Source organism: Pezoporus flaviventris, unplaced genomic scaffold (genome assembly GCF_033815535.1).
Source record: "Pezoporus flaviventris isolate CSIRO_AGI_PZ_B2104156 unplaced genomic scaffold, CSIRO_AGI_Pfla_v1 ptg000031l, whole genome shotgun sequence".
NCBI lineage: Eukaryota > Metazoa > Chordata > Aves > Psittaciformes > Psittacidae > Pezoporus > Pezoporus flaviventris.
Window position 1 is genome coordinate 52718134 of NW_026892579.1, and position 18699 is coordinate 52736832.

General features: G+C 42.4%; 2 protein-coding genes across 3 annotated transcripts; one reads left to right on the forward strand and one right to left on the reverse strand.

Moving 5' to 3' along the window:
• Window positions 1–1300: 1300 nt before the first annotated feature.
• On the forward strand, window positions 1301–7159 carry LOC133273086 (gallinacin-8-like). The gene is made up of 4 exons (XM_061461029.1): window positions 1301–1366; window positions 5038–5125; window positions 5436–5569; window positions 6651–7159. The coding sequence occupies exons 1-4, from the start codon at window positions 1316–1318 to the stop codon at window positions 6657–6659; spliced, it is 282 nt and encodes a 93-aa protein (XP_061317013.1). The 5' UTR covers window positions 1301–1315; the 3' UTR covers window positions 6660–7159.
• Window positions 7160–8545: 1386 nt separating this feature from the next.
• On the reverse strand, window positions 8546–12640 carry LOC133273090 (gallinacin-9-like). Of its 2 annotated transcripts, XM_061461038.1 has the most exons (3): window positions 12480–12640; window positions 9663–9792; window positions 8546–8981 (listed from the first exon to the last, which is right to left on the reverse strand). In XM_061461038.1, exons 1-3 carry the CDS (start codon window positions 12535–12537, stop codon window positions 8966–8968), a joined length of 204 nt encoding a protein of 67 aa, XP_061317022.1. In that variant the 5' UTR covers window positions 12538–12640; the 3' UTR covers window positions 8546–8965. The 2 variants fall into 2 exon arrangements, with proteins under 2 accessions (XP_061317022.1, XP_061317023.1); XM_061461039.1 differs by lacking the exon at window positions 8546–8981 and having other exon boundaries at window positions 9659–9792.
• Between the last annotated feature and the right edge of the window lie 6059 nt (window positions 12641–18699).

Genomic DNA, 18699 nt, shown 5'->3' on the forward strand with positions numbered 1-18699 from the left:
CTGTAGCATCATCCCTTACCCTCCTTTATGTGCACTAAACCAAATTCTATCTGTAAGACATAATCGATGCACAGGAGATCAAGGTGTTTTGATGGCACTGTGGAGTGTATAGTACAGAAACTCAGAATCCTCTAGGTCAGCTGCCAAAGCTGTTAGCTGCAGTTCCACTGCTAAAGAGTACATCCACCAAAAGGAGGATAACCAGTATTTCAATGCTATTCTATAGTTGTAAATGAATTTGCAAGGCATGTACTGTTAGAATTAACAGATAAAGTTCTGAACCAAGGATAGATCATCTGAATCAATAACAAACGGATACAAAGTCATAAACTTCAAACAGTGCACAAAAAAACTTCAATCCAGCCCAAAATTAATGATTAAATTGTTACCTTGAGTAACCAGGGAGAAATGATGAAATTAACATCTGTATAAAAAAATCTGCCCTCTGCCTTGGTTTTGACTTGACAGCTAAATTGAAGGTGTCAGGGCACCAGCGCAGAGTCCAGCCTCTTGGTGTAAGGACCACACTGTGACTGGCAGACACGCAGTGTGCTCAAAGCTCCTTGGTACAGGCCATGTAGCCTAAAGTTTCTAGAAACCAAAGAATCTCTATAAACCGAATCACATTTTCTGGAGACAAATGCCAAATGGCAGGAGTAATCTCACCAAATTGTAGATGTCCTAAAGGTAAATACCAAAGGCCAAGCTGTTTTCATTGCTCTTCCTTTATAGTAAATGGAAAGGAATTGTTCTAATTTTTTATATGAGGTACACCGATTTTGGGAACTTTATGTGGACCCTCACAGTCCTTTCCTGCAACAGCAAGAAAGATGTTTTCTTTCTAACTTTCTTTATCCCCATCCTGCCAAGATGCCTGGTCTCTCTTGCTCTGGGACCTTCCCACTCTCCTGTGCTACCCCATCTCCTCTGGATGTACCTCTCCATGTGGCATAAAGCCTGCCTTTGCAACACAGTCGGTGATGCACGGATAAATGTTGCTGCTGTTCTGTAGATGTAAAGCTGAATTTCTGCTCTCTGGTTCCCTGAGCAGCACATTAGCCCTCGTATTTCAAGGGCTTTGGAAGCATACGGCAAGCACTCTTGCGTCTCCTCTGCGAGGCTGGTGGTCCCTGGGCTGGAGAAATGCATCCCAGCCACACTGCCCAGAGGGAACAGGGACAGCTCGCTCTGCACAAAGGACCAGCAGCAGCTGTGATTTCCAGGCAGGTTTTGGCCAAGTCAGATATGGGCAGGTTTCCATGGGGCTGGCCAAGGCCACTGAATGGACAGCAGGCCTGTTCCCTGGCTGGATTTCATGCAAATTGTGGACCTATGTGAGGACAAGCGTTGGGCAATTTTACCAAAGGTCTGTCATCCCTTCCTGTCATTTACACAGAGGACACTGGAGGAAGGGGATGGCAAGGAGAAAGTGAAGGATCCTTACGGATTCTCAAGTTGCCTGAGGACATCCCATCGTCAGAGGTAACCTGTGGCATGATGGAGGCAATACATAGACACACAGGGTTTAATCCAGTTGCCTCCACACCAGCATCTGGAACAATTTGCAGTGTTCTGGACTGTTTGAGATGCCCAGCTGGGGCTGATAGACAAGGGCCAGGAGAGAGGAAACCAAGCCTTGTTGGAACAGCCAGCATGTGGGAAACAGGGATGTGTGGTGGGGCACAGGAACACCTTAGGCAGCACTTGTCTGTGTATGAGCAAAGGAACTGAGAGCTGGATATTCAGATGACAGGAGTCTGTGTCATGCTAGGTGACAAAAAGCCAGCTGGCAGTTAGAAAAGTCCTTCCACATGTTCATGTTAACATTTTATATATAAATGTTATACATATGTAAATGTTAGTGTGGATTTGCTAGGGGGACTGTAGAGAAATGGGAGAGTAAGAAATGCCATCATCATAGAATACGTGCAACTTCAAATTACTTACATTAATATCCTGACTATTCCTGGGTAAATTTCAGACTACAATATCCAAATTGTTATCTTCCATTATTATGTACTTCAGCTAAGATAAGATATAAAGCAGCTCAGAAAATTGAGTCTTTATTTCTCTTAGAATATTTATACGTTGTGAATATCTACATCCATATACACAGGCATACAAATAGATATATGCATATATATCTGTGCATGCATATATTCTCTGTATAAAAGAAGAACATGATTTTTAGGGCTCCACTCAGTATCCTCTGCAGTACAGCAGAGAAAAGAAACTAAGACATTCAGCTGTCATAATGCTTTCAGTATACAATATTAATTGATATAAAATATTCATTCTTTTATTACACAAGTTTAACTGCCAAGAAAAAGGTTAGAGAAATGTGTCACTTCTGTAAGCTTGAGTGGCCAATATACTAGTTAGAGTTAATAACAATGTGGTGTAATTAAAATAACAGATAATTTAATTACCATGTTGAAGAAATGTAACATTTACCATCAAGTATAAAACAGACATAATTAATGAGTTGAAGATCTTATCGTGGTCCTGATTCATATTTGATCATTGATCTAATTTGCACCACTTTGGGCAGGAAGCACAGGCACAAAGTGGGAAACAGGAGGAAAAGAGTCTTTTATTCTATTTTGAGCTCCTTTTCAGGAGGTGACAGATTGTCAGACCCCAAAAGCTCAGGTCAGAGCTCTGTGCCTCTAGGAACACGTTTATGGATTTAGCACTCACAGAGTTTATTTCTGCTTCTTTGCATTTCATAATTTGATTAAGTAATTATTTTTTTAAGAAAACAAAACAAAAACCCGAACAATAGTGACAAAGGCTATAAAGCACATATACATGTTCCATCAATTAAATTATACAGGAATGGGTTTTAAAATAGCTATCTGTTTCTGGGCAGTTAAAGCACGTATTTGTAGTTTTCCTAACATATCACTCGGGCTTAAGTAAACAGGATTTTGGGCACCTGTGACACAGAGACTGATGGTTTCTAAAAGAAGAATATATGTCCCACTTCCCCAGACGCTCATGGTTGGCTGTCTCCAGCTGCTGAGGCAATGTAAATCCCACATTCCTCCTCCCTGGACCTACCTCTATTACCTGTTAGGTTCAATATCATTTTCAGAGCAAAGACTTGCTTCTTGTCCATTGCATGAGTCTACAGCAGGTTTCAAAACACTAAGGGCTTTAAAGCTGGCCTGTCAGAAAACATAATCCATAATAATTCACAGAATCAGCTCTCAGAATGAGAAGAAATCTGTATAATTAAGAAGAAAATCTTACTTAGAAATAGAACCTTGTTGTCGGAATAATTTCAGTAGCCTTGACTGAAGAAGGCTGTTGGAGAGCAATTTCACTATTAGCTCTTCATTACCTTCATCTGAGAGGCAGATGAGCTGGGCAGCAGATGCTCTTTGGTTGGCTCTTCGGAGAAACTAATTAATTAAATTAGTTAATTAAAGTAATTAAATTGTGCAAAACCTGAGATTCCTTAATGTAGCCTTGGTAAGTGTCTCCAGGCTTCAGAGAGGACCTTTCTGCTGTCAACACCAAGCACTGGCCATGGGACAGCCCTGTGGAACAGGTTCTCCCTGGATCCAAACCAGGAGCTCTCAGTACATGTCCTAGGCTGCTTTTTCCACAGCCCTGATGGATCAATATGTTGTACACAAACTGAGGTGGTGCAAGGTGCTTTACGGAAGAGCAAACTCATGCACCAGAGAAAGGGGAGGGAGTTCATGAGTGGTCAGCATTCCTCAGCGGCTGCTGGGAATTCACATTTCAGCTGCTGGGAATTGATGTGGGAAGCCTGAGCCCTTGGCCTGCTGGTTGTGGCAGCTGTGTCATCAACAGGAGTATATGAAGACAGCTGTTTTAGGGCAAGAATCACTCTGTGAAGCTATCCCTTAAAAGGAACCAGGTAAGACAGACTGATCACTGTGCTCCCTTTCCTGAAGTCCTCTAGGTGCGCTGAAGGTGTAGTTTCCCCATCAGTTTCAACTGATAAGGAGAAAAATACATCTCTTCTTGCTAATACTCTTCAATCCTCTAAAGAGGAATTGATCATTCCAAGATGTATGATTTTGCAGCTTATTTAAATCTTAATAACTGAAATGTATAATGTATGATATTTCAGTAATGCTGATTATTATAGTCAATAATGGTGATTCTGAATGATTATAGTAGTCTTCATTGTTTTCAGAAGTTAATTGGAAACTGCAGCAAGAAATGGTGGTGGAAAAATACTTTGAGGCTTTCATACCTACGCATTATAGAGGTGTTACGGAGAGAAGAGATAGATAACTCCTTAGCTTTTTCTGTAAAGACATTTTTAAGGACTTACTAATGGCTTGCAAGCTACAAAATTTACTATTGTTTGAATAATGAAAATTTCTGAGCGTTTATGACCCAGAGAAATTGGAATGGCTTAAGTCATTGTCTACAGATATCTGAAACAAAATATGCTATAATTAAATAAAATAGACAACTTAGTTACTAAAAGACGGAAGCAATGCACTATTCTATCTATTGAAGTTAACTCCATCCCAGCCAGGTATAGTAATGTTGCTCATATAAAAGTGGGGAAAATGCTAAATGGAAGTTCTGATGATTTTGTGCATGTAGCAGGGTTGCTTATAAGTTGTAAAAGGTATCTAAGAAAAACTCACTTATAAGACTTGGATAAAGTTTTGAGGAAATTAGTTAAATTTCTTACTTTTTGAAGAAGTTATAACAGGGTGTATGCGATTCAAATATAAGAGTCTTTGCTGGAGGTGGTGTAGGTCATCTCTAAAGTCAATGGAAACAAATTATTAATCTAATTCTTTTAAATTTTATAGACATAAATATATTTTCTTGTTCTTATGCAATGTGCTTTCATATATATCTTTTCTCAAAAAGTAATTTTTCAATAGATTTATTCTAGAACATTTACTCTTGCACAAATCACATTTTTTTATTATCAAATAGCAGCTTATATGTAATAAATAGTGTTTGTACTGGGTAATGACAAGTGCAGGTTAAATGCATGACCTCCTTCTGGTTTTCTGTTCTCTTTTTCAGTAGCTGTTGTATTTGGTGGCACTGAATTCAGACATGAAGATCCTTTACCTTTTCTTTGCTATTTTCCTCTTAATGCTCCAAGGCACTTTAGGTAAGAGTTGCATAAGACCAAAGGAAATGGAGGAGGAAGCACACATGAAGTATAGAGTACCTAAAATAGAAATAAAATGTGTTTTAGTCCCTTTTGCCCAAGGCCAACAGGTGCTGGTCCATACTTTAGCAAGGGACAGACGCCACTTGGGTCCATTGGATCCCCTGAGCCCTCCTGCTTTGTAAAATAAGGAAATTTAATGATACAGATGTGGCAAGCCTGCAAGTAGACTAAAATATTGCTGTCATAACTTGTTTTTAGTCTTCTTTGGGAAGGAAAATCAAGACTCTGTTCTGGGGTTTTTGTGCAGGTTTCATGCGAGCACCTAATAATGATGTGCAATGCAAGCAGGCTGGGGGTACCTGTTCCACCGACCTCTGTCCCCTACCCAACATGAGGCCTTTTGGACGTTGCCAGCAAGGGGTCCCTTGCTGTAGGGCTGTGGTGAGTTATGGATTTGGTGAATATCAGGTATTTCTTGGGAGAATGGGTTTATTACTCCCTTTCACACATTCGGACTGCCCTTTAGACGCAAAACTCTTCTAGTGCAAGCCAACAAGGCAGCAGAGACCCTGTACACTCAGATATAGGATTTCCTCAGGATTTCCTCACTAGTTGCCTCTGTACCATAAATAATGTACTCAAGTACCTCATGGGAAAGATCACAGTCAAATCTCTTTAGCAGAGAGGTAATTATCTAGAAATAAACTCCTTTTTTCTGCTGTTCTCATTAGCTGGTTCAAACTACTCATGATGAATGATACTGGCTTTAAAGGACATGTCTCTAAATGTGCAGACCTGGGATGTTTAGGCCAGGTTCACCTGCATGTTCCACACTGTAAAGTCTGCCAGGTCTCACAGTCAGAAGAGCAAGCTATCATGCTGTTCTGCTGGATGTTTTCTCCTGTTCTGTAATTTTACCCTCTCTATACAAAACCAAAACATTAAATTGTATATTTTTTTTTTCTTGAATTCCCTACTGGAATTCTAAATTTCAGACTGTATCTTTACTCCAGTATGAAACTGCAGAAACAAACATCCATGAAAATTTACACTCTCTCTCCACTGATTCTAATATTTCATTTTCTGTATCTTTTGGCTATAACATGGAGTCTCTTATTTAACTTCATTCAATATGAATAGCAAAGTTGTTAAAGACAAAGTGTGTTCAATATGAATAGCAGAGTTGTTAAAAACAAAGACCAGAAGAAATTCCCCAGAAGAATTTCCCCTCCATAAAGGGGGAAGAACCAGAAGAAATTCCCAGAAGAAATTCCCCTCCATACAAGAGATTTTGAGATGAGTAGGAAGCTTCAAGTACAGACACTGGGAAACTCATTATTAATTTAAATAGTAAGGTATTTTATGATCAAAATGCAGCAGCAGGAGTGTGAGTATCCTAGTAAGCACTACCATGTTATCCAGTACTATCAGCTCTTGGTGCTCATTCAATTCCTCTGCTTTTTATTCAAACCTTGTTCTGGTTATAAGTACAAAACCTGAAAGTTTCTTTCCTCTTTTGCAGTATGATTAGCGACTGTTGGCATCTCAGATGGGCCAAGCAGAGTTTCTGGCAGCTTGGGATGCATCATCCCATCAGGAAACCTGGAATTTTAAGCTGAAAATGTGCATTTAGCACACACATGCACACACCAAAAGATAAGCAACAGCAGAAAGAAAACAAACTGCTCCACAAACAGACATGAAGAAATCAAAGCAATTCTTGAACCACCCAGGAGAAAAAAAACAACAATATTTCTTATTTGTCTAAAATGTTTTTCTCTTGAAACTGTATTTTGGCCACCAACACCTACCCCTGAGGGCAGATCACCAACATGCAGAAGTCTGTTCTCATGAAGGGATGCACAGTAGGGTCTTCCTTTGGCCCTCAGAACAGATACTTATTATTTCCTTTTAAAGTTAGCAATAATGCAAATAACGCTAGAAGACAAAGTCTGCAGGAGACATTGAACACTCAGCTGCAATGTTAGTATGTCATGGTCTGTATATCTCAATAAACCTTAGTAAACTTGCTTCAGAAGACTTTTGTTTGATCCTTATACCTGTGAGGATTTGTCTTGGTGTGTGTCATTGCTGGAGGATCTGCCTCTCATCTCACCCGGGTCAGTGTGAGATGTCCCTTGTGATAAACTTATCCAAGCAAAGGAGAAGAAACCAAACCCATGTATGTGCAGGAATATGGCCTGGTCATATTCACTATCTGGTTGACCAGTAACAGTTAAGAATAACTTCTCCAAACCTGCTGTGGTTAGGCTAGTAGAAAGCTGGGACAAGCTGAGCATGTTCAGTGCCTGTTGCAGTTTGCGGTATGGAGAGTGTGGGTACTTTGAGTCATTCCTTGTCTCAGATCCATTTGGCTTTTGCATTAGCACTTTGGGATGGGGAAAGGAAGCAGGGGATGTGCCTGTCTGTACCTTGTAACAGGAGGCACCAAGACTCCAGGGAGCTGGACACAATCCACTGCCTCCGAACAGCATGGTGGAGTGATAAATAGCGTTTAGTTTAGTAACCAAATAACTTAGTAATAGTTTAGGACCCAGAGAAGTAAAAGTCCGTTAGCATGGTGCTGGCCTGGACTAAATAGAGGCAGCATGAGAAGAACATTGTGAATGTGGGGAGGTGATTCCAAGACCTAAAGGAGTTGGTCTTCTGCCACCCCGCGGTTTGTCTGTGTTGCCATTCCCAGCGCTTCATTATTGAGAGCATCACAAGTAGTGTGACCAGCAGGTCGAGGGAGGGGATTCATCTCTGCTTTGATGAGGCCCCCACACCCCCCCCGCAGTCCCGCATCCAGCATCGGGGCCCCAGCATAAGTAGAATGTGGAGCTGTTGGAGGGAGTCCAGCAGAGGTCATGAAGATGATCGAAGGGCTGGAGCACCTCTGCTCTGGAGACAGGCTGAGAGAGCTGGGCTTGTTCAGCCTGGAGAAGGGAAGGCTCCAGGGAGACCTTAGAGCAGCTTCCAGTGCCTAAAGGGGATGACAAGAAGACTGGAGAGGGGGTTTTGACAAGGGCCTGTAGGGACAGGACAAGGGGGAATGGCTTTAACCTGACAGAGGGGAGATTTAGATGAGCTCTTAGGCAGAAGTTCTTCCCTGTGAGACTGGTGAGGCCCTGGCACAGGGTGCCCATAGAAGCTGTGGCTGCCCCATCCCTGGCAGTGTTCAAGGCCAGGTTGGACACAGGGGCTTGGAGCAACCTGGTCTAGTGGAAGGTGTCCCTGCCTGTGGCAGGGGGTTGGAACTGGATGATCTCTGAGATCCCTTCCAGCCTTAAACATTCTGTGACTCCATGATTCAGGTTGGGCTGGCAGATGCAGCCCTGGAGAGGAGCAGAGGACTGAGTCTGCTTCCCAACCCCCAGCCTGGTGCCCTCGGATGGGATGACAGAGGAAATGCGCTCTAGTGCTTTTTGATTTATTAATATATATGTTCTCGCACAAAACACTGCAACACAGACACTCTGCAGGATGATTTAACAGGGCTTAGTGACACACACACTTAAATTAACTCCATTTAGTTAAATAAATTCCATTTACAGGTTGATTTTTATAGACAACAAAAACAGCAAAAGCTATCCTGGCATACATGAGCAAATACCAGAAATGTGGTTTCACAGTGATTTTGCTTTTATTAGAACTCAAGTTGCAAATCTCTTTATCGGGGTACAAAACCTCCTCACACCTTCTTTAGCTCATAAGGGTCTTCTTCTTTGTGCAAAAGGCTCCCCAGGATTGCACTGAGACTGGGATCCACTGGTATCAAAGGAAGAGAGACGTCTTGGATGCCCAGATGTCTATGTGGTCAATGAGGTGTCATCTCTATGAACTGGGTGTCCTGCAAAGAAACCCAATTAGATTAAACAGAAATGCAAATAACTAAACCAAAACAGAAGTATGAAATGGCACCAACTCCAGAGCTGGACCATGGCATATTACAGCATCACTCTGCATGGTATATCTCCTATAAATGCAGATGCTTTCTTGCTTGTACCGATGAAAATATGACAGAGGGTTTCCACCTATAGGGTGGAAATGTCTTATGGCATTTCGCACCAAGTAATGCCGATGGAGAACTGCATGGCTGCTGTGAGTCCTCATTTGCTTAATGGTTATCCTGTGCTGTTAAGCTTCATTTCTGTAGTGTGAAGCTCCATGCTGCTGCTTGTGTGAGTTGAAGGGGACTCCTCAGTGCTGTCTCAAGTCAGTTGTGTACACCCTGAATAGTAGAGGCAGAGCTGCTACCAGAGCATTGGTGCCAGACTCATGGTAGAAGAAGTTATTAGTGATATGTTCTTATCAATATTAGATGCTACTAGTGATGAGGAGATTCAAAGGCCATAGGCCTGCTTTATTTTCTGCCTTTTTGTTACCAGGCACAAACCCCAGCACTTTATGAGGTTTATTTGGAGAGTGTAGGTGGCTGAAGAAGGTGGCCTCTTTCATGCCAAAGGGTAAAAGCCCAGTAAGCCTGTCTGCTCCTGGTTCAGCAGCATTTCTCTGGAGGAATTAGTCTTACCATTTGCAGCATTTCAGCTTCCCACTGCGGCAGGTCCCAATGTTAACCATAGGAGGAGAGCATTCAACAAACGAGCAGGAGCCCCGGTTTTGCCGGCATGCTACAGTGTCAGCATCTACCTGGCTGTAAGCTGCCAAAAGAACCCCAAGGGAAAATTCATGTTCATTTGTCAAGGTAGAGGACTGAAGAGTTGCAGCGTCAGATTTACCTGGCATGGTATGTGGTTTCCTGCCGCAGTGCCTGATTTGTTATTGGGGTAACCTAATCACTCCTTCTTAAGGTCTTTACATCCACATGAAATGCAAACTAACCAGAAGAGCAAGCTGTAATGCTAGAATCTCTCCATTAAGAGGGAAAGTCCATTGAAATTCTCAATCAAAAGAGACAGTTTGCCTGATTAATACTGACCCAAAGATTACTGTCTGCTCTCATTAGCATCCCTCCTGGACACATGTGCTTGTTATCCCAGTTACACACAGAAATGCTAGGTTATATGAAAAACCCACAGGAAGCACAGAAAAATGCATGTTTAACATGAATCTCACATTACCTTCAGAAACAGAAGTGATGATATTCAAATGCAAATGTCCTAAACTGAGTTTCTGCAAACTTTCAGTTCAAGTTTCAACAAATGTAAAGCATATTTATGACTCATAATCTTTATCTCCTACTTTGAATATCTTCCTCAGAGGAAGAAATGAGCGTTGTGAGTGGCATGCTCAGAGGAGACCTGTGCAATGTATTACCATGTAAAATGTGGCATGGCTAACACAGATGGCATAAAACTTCAGAAAAGATAAATCTTAATCACAGCTGAAACAATGGGACTAACATTTGCTCAACTAAAATATTTAAATACACTTAAAAACGCACCATTAAATAACGTCTGTGGCTGTTGTTACTAGATTTAGCGAGATGCTATGCTGTTTTTATCATGCTGGTGTGTTCTCACTGAAGGGCCAAATGCTCAGATGGTGGTAAAAGCTGCAGCTCCATCCTCATCAGGGGATCTGCCCAAGTTTACTCCAGCTGAGAAGCTGGCCCCAAATTCGGGTTCGAGTATTTCCAGACTAAACATTACTTGTTCTCACTGGATGTCCAGCTTGAGATTCAAATTGTGTTATTTTTGTATAATTTAAATGAAATTCTCATATCAGTTGGAGCTGTGTACATCTGTTCACTGAAAAGGCAGAAGAAGCCTTTATCATCTGCCCCAACTTCTTGCTAAGCACAAACCTGATAATCTCACCCAGTACTTTCTGTGCCTAGAAAAATCCATACCTGTCAACAAACTGGACTCTATCCTTCATTCGAAAGGCATGTGAACTTTATTCTAAATTAGACTTACCACATTTCAACCAATTTGACCTAGTGGTTTTCAAGCCTTTTCTCTTAATCACGCACTATTCAAGGATTATGTGTTGTTGATTTCACTGAGCTGATTTTAAAGACATCATTAGACCTTGGTTTCCCTTGTCTCAAATTAAAAATCCCTGTATTGCTGTGGGTGTTTTCTGTGTGTAAATCTTCATGAAGAGATATAAAACAACTTGTGGCCCTTTTCCAGAGACTACTGGAGTTGCACCTGCTTTGCAGCCATCTTAGAGGTGACAGACTGTTTTGAAATAGAAAATACTTTTTGTGACGCATACAATAGGAAAAATCCAAGAAAGCAATCAAGAAGCACATATTACAGGCTTTGTCCAAAGCACCTACAACTGTTTTTGGCCTCAGTGGTTCTACATTTCTTCTTTGAGTAGACAGACATGTACTGGTCCTGGAAAGTAGATACAAATTTGTGTCTACTGCAAACCAAAGCAAGGATGGAGATAGCTTAACCTGCTCTGAACTCTCCCAAACATCCCAGAATGATGCATATGCTCTAAACCCAGTTAATGCACATGAACAGTACAGAGGTCAGGCAAAGACCCACAGTCACAGCTACACTTTTCCAAAACTATAGGATGTCTACTTATCTAGAATACACAGTCAGGAAGCGCAAGTGCGAATGTGAGAAGAGAAAGCTCTCAAATTGCAGGGTTGCGTCTTAAGTATCAGCCTAAGAATTGCCTCAGTGGAATCATCATAGCGTAGTAGAACTGTTTATGTTGGAAAAGACCTTTATGATCATCAAGTCCAACCATTAACCTAACACTGCCAAGCCCACTACTAAAACCATGTGCCTAAGTGCCACATCTATACGTCTGTTAAATACTGCCAGGGATGGTGAATCCACCACTTCCCTGGGCAGCCTGTTCCAATGCTTGCAAACCGTTTCAGTGAAGAAAGTGTTCCTAACATCCAATCCAAACCTCCCCTGGCACAACTTGAGGCTGTTTCCTCTTGTCCTGTTGCTTGTTACTTGTGAAAAGAGACCAATCCCCCCCACACTACAACTTCCTTTCAGCTATTTATAGAGATAAGCAGCTCCCCCCCCACACCCCAATCCTTCTCTTCTGCAGACTAAAGAACCCCCATTCCTTCAGTCACTCTTCACAAGACTTGTCCTGCAGACCCTTCACCAGCTGCTCCATAGCATTCACTGGCACCAAGTTCAATACACAGGAGCATCTCTTTTTCCGTCATGTCATCGTATGACTGGAACGCAAGATGCTAGAAAGAAACCATCAGGAAGACTATCAAGGTGCTTGGCTAAATAGTTTAAAGATTAGGACTGTGACTAGGGAAGGGGACTTCTAATATGAAAGTCATGGAAGCCAAGAACACAGAGGTGTTCCGAACCTCAGCACTAGGCTCTAATGGAGCTCTCTATACATGCACCCTTTTACCCTCCATCTCATCTATTTTCAGTCTTACCTGGAGCAGCCTGGAAGAGGAAGAAGAGAGCAGCAACAAGGAAGAAAAGGATTTTCATGATGCCAGATGGTAGTAGGATAGTCTTTGCAGCTTTGAAGATGCTCAACAATGGACAGAAGCTGGTGTCTGAGGCAGAACACAGTTAGTCTCTCTACTTATAAAGGCTTTGGGATGGAGTAGTCCAGAAAACTAGGGGGGTGGAGGACTGGCTGTCTGAGGAACAGTGAGTTCATTGCCCTGTTGCTATAGAGACTGGTGATGTATGACGATGTTGCAACCTAACACATTTGAAGATGCTTGACCTGAGCAATGGCCAAATCAAATGACCAAATGATAGCTGACCTAAGCAGCCAAATTACTCAGTGCTTGCCTGCCCTGTGCCAGCTGGTGGGCTGCACCCAGGGAGGACACAGGATTGGAGGAGGAGGGAGGTGGGTTCCTGTGATGCACAATACTGTAAACCATGTGAATCTGCTGATGTCCTGTGGCTTTTGGCCATGGTTTTATGGCAGCCTGTGCTCCCCTCAGCCACCAGGCATGGTGAGCATAGCAAAGGCAAGAAAGCAGGCCTGCAGGGCTGCATGAAACAAGGAGGCAACAGACCCTGCTCCTTGAATGCAGGAAGGTATCATAGTGTTAGTCCTTGCTTGGACTGGAATTGTAGGGCTGCAACTGAAGAAGGCAGGGTAGGGATGAAAGGGTTGTGGATATTGCCCCCTATGGCTATGAAATTGGCAGACATGGTAGCAGCTCCAGCTTCCCAGATGTTCTTCTAGCATGAGTTAGAGCTCAGTTACCCTCTGCATCTTATACTTGTGACTTTAGATATGGATTTGTACCAAACCTTGAAGAAGAAGTCATTAGAAAGGACTGGGAGGGACACCACTGTGTGTTGTGCATAGCAAACTGCACCCCAATTCCCTTTCAGAAATCAGCTAAGCTCTGTCCTGAGAAAGGTGAGATCATGGTCCTTCCTACACCGTACTCTGGTGGTTTGAACATTCTTCCAAAGTCTAGCCTTTGCAGAGAGTCTAAACCTACTTTTCTTTGCCCCAAATAACTTTGGTTTAATACCTTTTTCCCTTGCTGCTAGCCACCTTCCTGATGTGGTTGTGAAGAGAGTCATGCCTCTCTTTCTAATTCCGTAGATTCAGCATACCAAGTCCACTTGCATGTGATGCCTCCACATCTCTCTTCACCTTGTAACCTTCCTTTGTATCTGAAAAATAAAAGCTGATTGCTTTTCATGCACGTAAAGGAGCAGCAGTGTATAACATGGACCAGAGGAAGCGTCACCAGAGCTTTGTACAGCACTCTTACTGCTTGTCCTTGTTTCCAAGGATGCCACTCCTGAGACGTATGAGAAATGCAAGAGTGGGGGTTTTCAGACAAACAGTATAATCCAGGAATCACTAATGAAATCCAGTCATAAGGGTGTTTAATTTTTTACTGCTTCAGTGAGAGCAGCAAACTGGAGTGACAGAGAATAACAGCAAGAGGTGAGTTATGTCTGCAAGCAGAAGTCAGAGATGTCTGCGTCTGGTGAACTGGCTGCTATAAACTGGGTGTAAGGCATGAAGTGGGTGCTCCAATTTGTGCAAAACCCACATTAGTTTTCTATGTCAGGACCAGGACTGAGAAAAAAGTGAAAATCCTCTTTACAGTGGAGGGCAGATGAAGAGGTTGAGGAGGGGCTCCTGAACATCTTTTCCTGCTCACCAGGTTATGCTACTATGTACTGCTGGCAGGACAGGTAGGACTGGAAGCATTGCCATGGACATCCTGAGATCCAAGGGAAGGAGAGGAAGCCTCATAATCTGACTGTCTCATGTGATGGGCCCAACACTCAGGAGATGCTTGGGGTTATCAAGCCTGTATCTCCCTCTCTTTGCACCTCCCAGACTGCCAGTGGTGGAAAAGGTTCTGATTGTAAATCATGGCCAAGCATAAGGAAGCCCTCAACGCTGAAGTTTGTTTGCAAAAAACAACAGGATTTAATGGAGAAGGAGAACGTGCATGTCTGCTCCTTGCATAATTCTGTCCCAGGTGGCACAAGGGGCAGGGGTGTTTGTTTTGGGGGGTGAGGCTGATGGGCTTTGCTCCAACTCTGCCAGGCTTGGCCCATGCCATCACACATTGTCCAATGCTCTTTGGAACCAAACAAATTGGGAAGAAGGAAGGAAAGGGTGAGCAGCTCCATCCTCCTCACTTTCTGCCTCCACAGCCATTTGAAGAGTGGCAGCAACGCTTGTCCTGCATCCAGGCTCCCTCCATGGAAATTTAAACACACCTGGGGTGATAACAAGCCCCATGAAAACTGCTTGGCACTAGGGAAAGGAAGCCTAGGCAAGGTGCCCCACTTCTTCCTTCTCCTTGAGGACCAGGAGAAGATGCTGGCAAGGAGTCATCAGCGTGCCGAGAAAGCAGTATAGCTGTCACTGATGGGAAGTTGATCTCTTGAGGTGTCTGTTAGAGTTAATATTTGACCTGATAGGAAAAGAGTGGGTGGGGGGTTTGTATGGGACCTGTCCTTGTGAAGAAATGGCCATTCGTCACCCTGAACAAGTAGATGAATTGCTTTGGTTTACTGTTCCTTCAGAGGGCTTGTTGGTTTGTTGTTTGCATTTGCAGCTTGGGAAGTGGCCACCTGTGGTCTCTTTTCTGGGTTGCAGGGCAAGGAGTGCAAATGTTTTTGGGCCTGAAGGACAGTCTCTGCTTTTAATCACAACGGATGGGCAACTGATCTGCCATTGCAGAAGCAGAGAATTAACTTAGTGAAAATCTCCTGTGGTGTAGGAGTAAATAAACAGGTGGCAGCAAGCAGTGGTTTGAGCTCCCCTGTCCCAAATGTAAGTGCAAAGAAAATATGATGGTGAGAGGTACAGATGTTTACAGACACAGTGAAGGTGACAGTGGGTGGAAGGTACAGTTCGTTCCTCTTGGTGGAGCACTTGATAAAGGCTGCTCATGCATGACACTAAGTTTCAGTGGGGGTTTCCACTAAGTTTCCAGTCCTAGTGATTGAAGTACCTGTCCAAGATCAACCATGGGATCATCTCCAACCTGGATCCCTACTATGGAAGATAGCTGTGAGGGGAAGAAGTCACTGATCAGGAAAGTTTTGAGAAGTCTGAAATCCTTTCACCATTCTGAAAACTGATCCATTCTACAGGTGATCAAGGAGGAGGTTTTCTGAGGTCCTGCATTAGCTCTGGGAGGTGAACATCAATCAAGAGATCCCTTCTCCTGTAGCTTGAGCTACACTATAAAAGAATTAGCTGCCTTCCTGCCAGCCCTCCACGAGAAAAAAGCAATGGTATGCTAGGAGGGAAGTCCTCAATAGACATGGGATGAGGAACTTCTTGGGAAGAACTCTCAGTCATCACTGCACGAGAGAGACAGGCCAGGGGACTGGTCATTGTAGGCCTGTTTTCACAGGAAAGCTGTGTGAGCCAGCCAGAATGAGGCCAACCCCTGGCAGGGGTTATGGGGACTGCAGAGGTGAAATAGAGACTCAAGGGGCTTCCTAGAAATTGAAAAAATGGGAAATGAGCCTGAAGTTACCCATGTACGGCAGTGAGGATGGTTGCTGGTATGAAACAAAAGACCTTGATAGACATGAGGTACAGTGCCTAGAGACAGAAGTGAAGACAGCTCTGTTTGGAATAACACCTCTATGACTTAGACACTAGAGATGTGGTTTTTCAGGACCCAATCTGTCCCGAATTTATTCAGATCTAATACCAGAGGTTATTTCCAAGAGAAACTTGAGGGATGGAGAACAGGTCTTCCATGTCTGTAGTAGTAAGAACAGGAGCAGGAGATGGACTGTGTTAGTGTGTTCGTGTGTTGTTTAAATGTTATCAGGATCTTTGGTGTAGCTTAGAATTGAGTCAGCTAGACATCTCTGAAGAAATCTTGGGCATAGTTCAGGGGTTAGTATAGATCAGGAACTGTTCTTGGTACACATCTTGAACACAATCTTATTTTAGAGGCCAAGATGCAGTCTTCCATTTCACCAGAAAACTGTGCCTGGACTTTTTAGTTGCTGATATAAATGGAAGATTACTCCAGCCAGGCAGATTACTGGAGGCGGTTTCAAACATGGGTTACTGTTATATCCTCAGGCCTTTTCTGTCTAAGAAACCACAGAAGTAGGTGGAATATGTGGTCCTTTGGTGTCATTTAACACTTACAGCTTATGGTCCTGTTGTAAACGTTGATTCAGAAGAAAGTGATTTAGCCTCATTTAACAGATTCAAAGCTGCAGAAGTTGAGAAGTTTTTTTTTCTCTTTCACAAATACAGCTTATAGAAACCTTGTGCAGGGTATTTCCAAAATAACACCAAACATTTGTACATATTACCCTCTTCAGACTAACAAAACAAGAGCATTGTCAAGCTTTTATTGGATAAGTTAAAAAAGAAGAAGGAAAAAAATGTTGCAGAACCTCTGTGTTAATTCGACCTATTAGATTTCTGCATTTCCTTTGTGGTTTTGATCTGGGTTCTTTTAGACTCTTTCCTTAGATAATAAAAAGAAGACCACAGTTCTGAGGAAGCAGAATATCTCCTTTTGGTTTGATAAAGCTCCAAAATCAGAGACATGGGGATCAACTGAATTGCTTAAAATTAGGCCTCAGTGCCACAAGGAAAGTCCTGGGATTTTTTTCTAATACACCTGGATGAAGTCAGCCCTGTGTTGCCTTAACAGCTTTTCAAGCTGAATATAGGAAACTAACTCAAAAACATGGACTCTTCTCTCCGTGACTAATTGTGACGGGAGAACCTAAACTGATTGTGCATCTGTAACTACTGGAGGAAACAATTAAAAACAACTTGGGTTTGCATTTTTAGCACCATAGAGCTCATGGCTATATCTGTACAACTGAATAAAACAGGGGATTTAATGTACTGTTATGACTGCTATATAAAAATAGAAATAGATGTAGATATAGATATAGGTATAGGTATAGGTACAGGTATAGGTATAGATATAGACATATAGATATACAGAGAGATAGAGATAGAGATAGAGATAGAGATAGAGATGATAGAGTTAGAGAGATAGAGATAGAGATAGAGATAGAGAGATAGAGATAGAGATAGAGATAGAGATAGAGATAGAGATAGAGATAGAGATAGAGATAGAGATAGAGATAGGGATATGTATGTGTGCACTTGACTTCATAAATACAGTGTTGGGGACTGAACTGTCTCTATGCAGAACCACAGAGCCAAGGTGTGGAGTGTTACACACTTGTTTTGAAAGCATCAATCCTGTATTCACTAGCAGTCATAACAGTATGTATATATATATACACACACTAGATATATATAGTATGTATATTACACATATATGCATACTATATATATGTAAAATTTGCAGTACTGGAACTGGAGGTGCTTATTGGTTGCCATTTTATCATTTAATCACTCACTATCAGGAGATGCTTGTACAGTTCTTACAACTCAACTTTCAATCTTGCCATCCTGGACATTTTAGTATCACCAAAATTGGTTGCTGTTTTACCCATTCCCTTTTCCAAATCACTCAGAAATATGTGAGACCACGCAAACTTACGTGTCTAAAAAGATTGCATGACTCAACAAGCTTAGAGTCAGAACCACAGAGAAAATCACTGTCAGTAACAATAGAAGATCACAGTTGTCAGTTTAAGAAGGCATTTATTTTTGTGTGTGAATAAAATAATAATATATATGTTGTTTCACATCCTTCAAGAGCTGCGTGAACCTGGGCTGATTGAACATCCAAACATCACCATGAGGTAGGCTGGAATAGGTGGCCAAGGTACCAAAGTGGCTTGTGTGTTAAAAGCAAAAAAGGGAGTGACTTCAGCAAAGAAAAACCTGGATCTTCAGAAGCAGTGTGTTAACAGAACATGCCCTCTGGAAGCTTTTGTTCATGCTCATTTGAGGAGGCTTTAGAAAGAGGAGGAATCCATCAAAATCACCTCCTCATGGCAGTGGAAATGTTGCTGGTACAAAGGTATTGACTCAGGAAAGCCTTCTCTTCTTACTCTGCCACAATCCTGTAAAGATAAGAAGGGTCTTGTTATTTTGCTGAAGTGTAATTGAAACTCAGTCTCTAAAAGCCTCAATACCTGCTAATTACCTTTCAGAACATACATACAGAGTGGGCTCAGCCACCTACAATTAGATGCCTCCATGGAAGGGTCCCTGTGTGTGCTGAGTGTCTA

Excerpts from the sequence above, each read along its gene's own strand:
- LOC133273086 (XM_061461029.1), top strand. The coding sequence starts at position 1,316 with ATGCAAATTGTGGACCTATGTGAGGACAAGCGTTGGGCAATTTTACCA. Across the intron at positions 1,367-5,037 it reads GTTGGGCAATTTTACCAAAG|CTGTTGTATTTGGTGGCACT; the intron begins GTCTGTCATCCC and ends CTTTTTCAGTAG. Across the intron at positions 5,126-5,435 it reads AATGCTCCAAGGCACTTTAG|GTTTCATGCGAGCACCTAAT; the intron begins GTAAGAGTTGCA and ends GTTTTTGTGCAG.
- LOC133273090 (XM_061461038.1), bottom strand. The coding sequence starts at position 12,537 with ATGAAAATCCTTTTCTTCCTTGTTGCTGCTCTCTTCTTCCTCTTCCAG. Across the intron at positions 9,793-12,479 it reads CCTCTTCCAGGCTGCTCCAG|CTTACAGCCAGGTAGATGCT; the intron begins GTAAGACTGAAA and ends TTCTTTTGGCAG.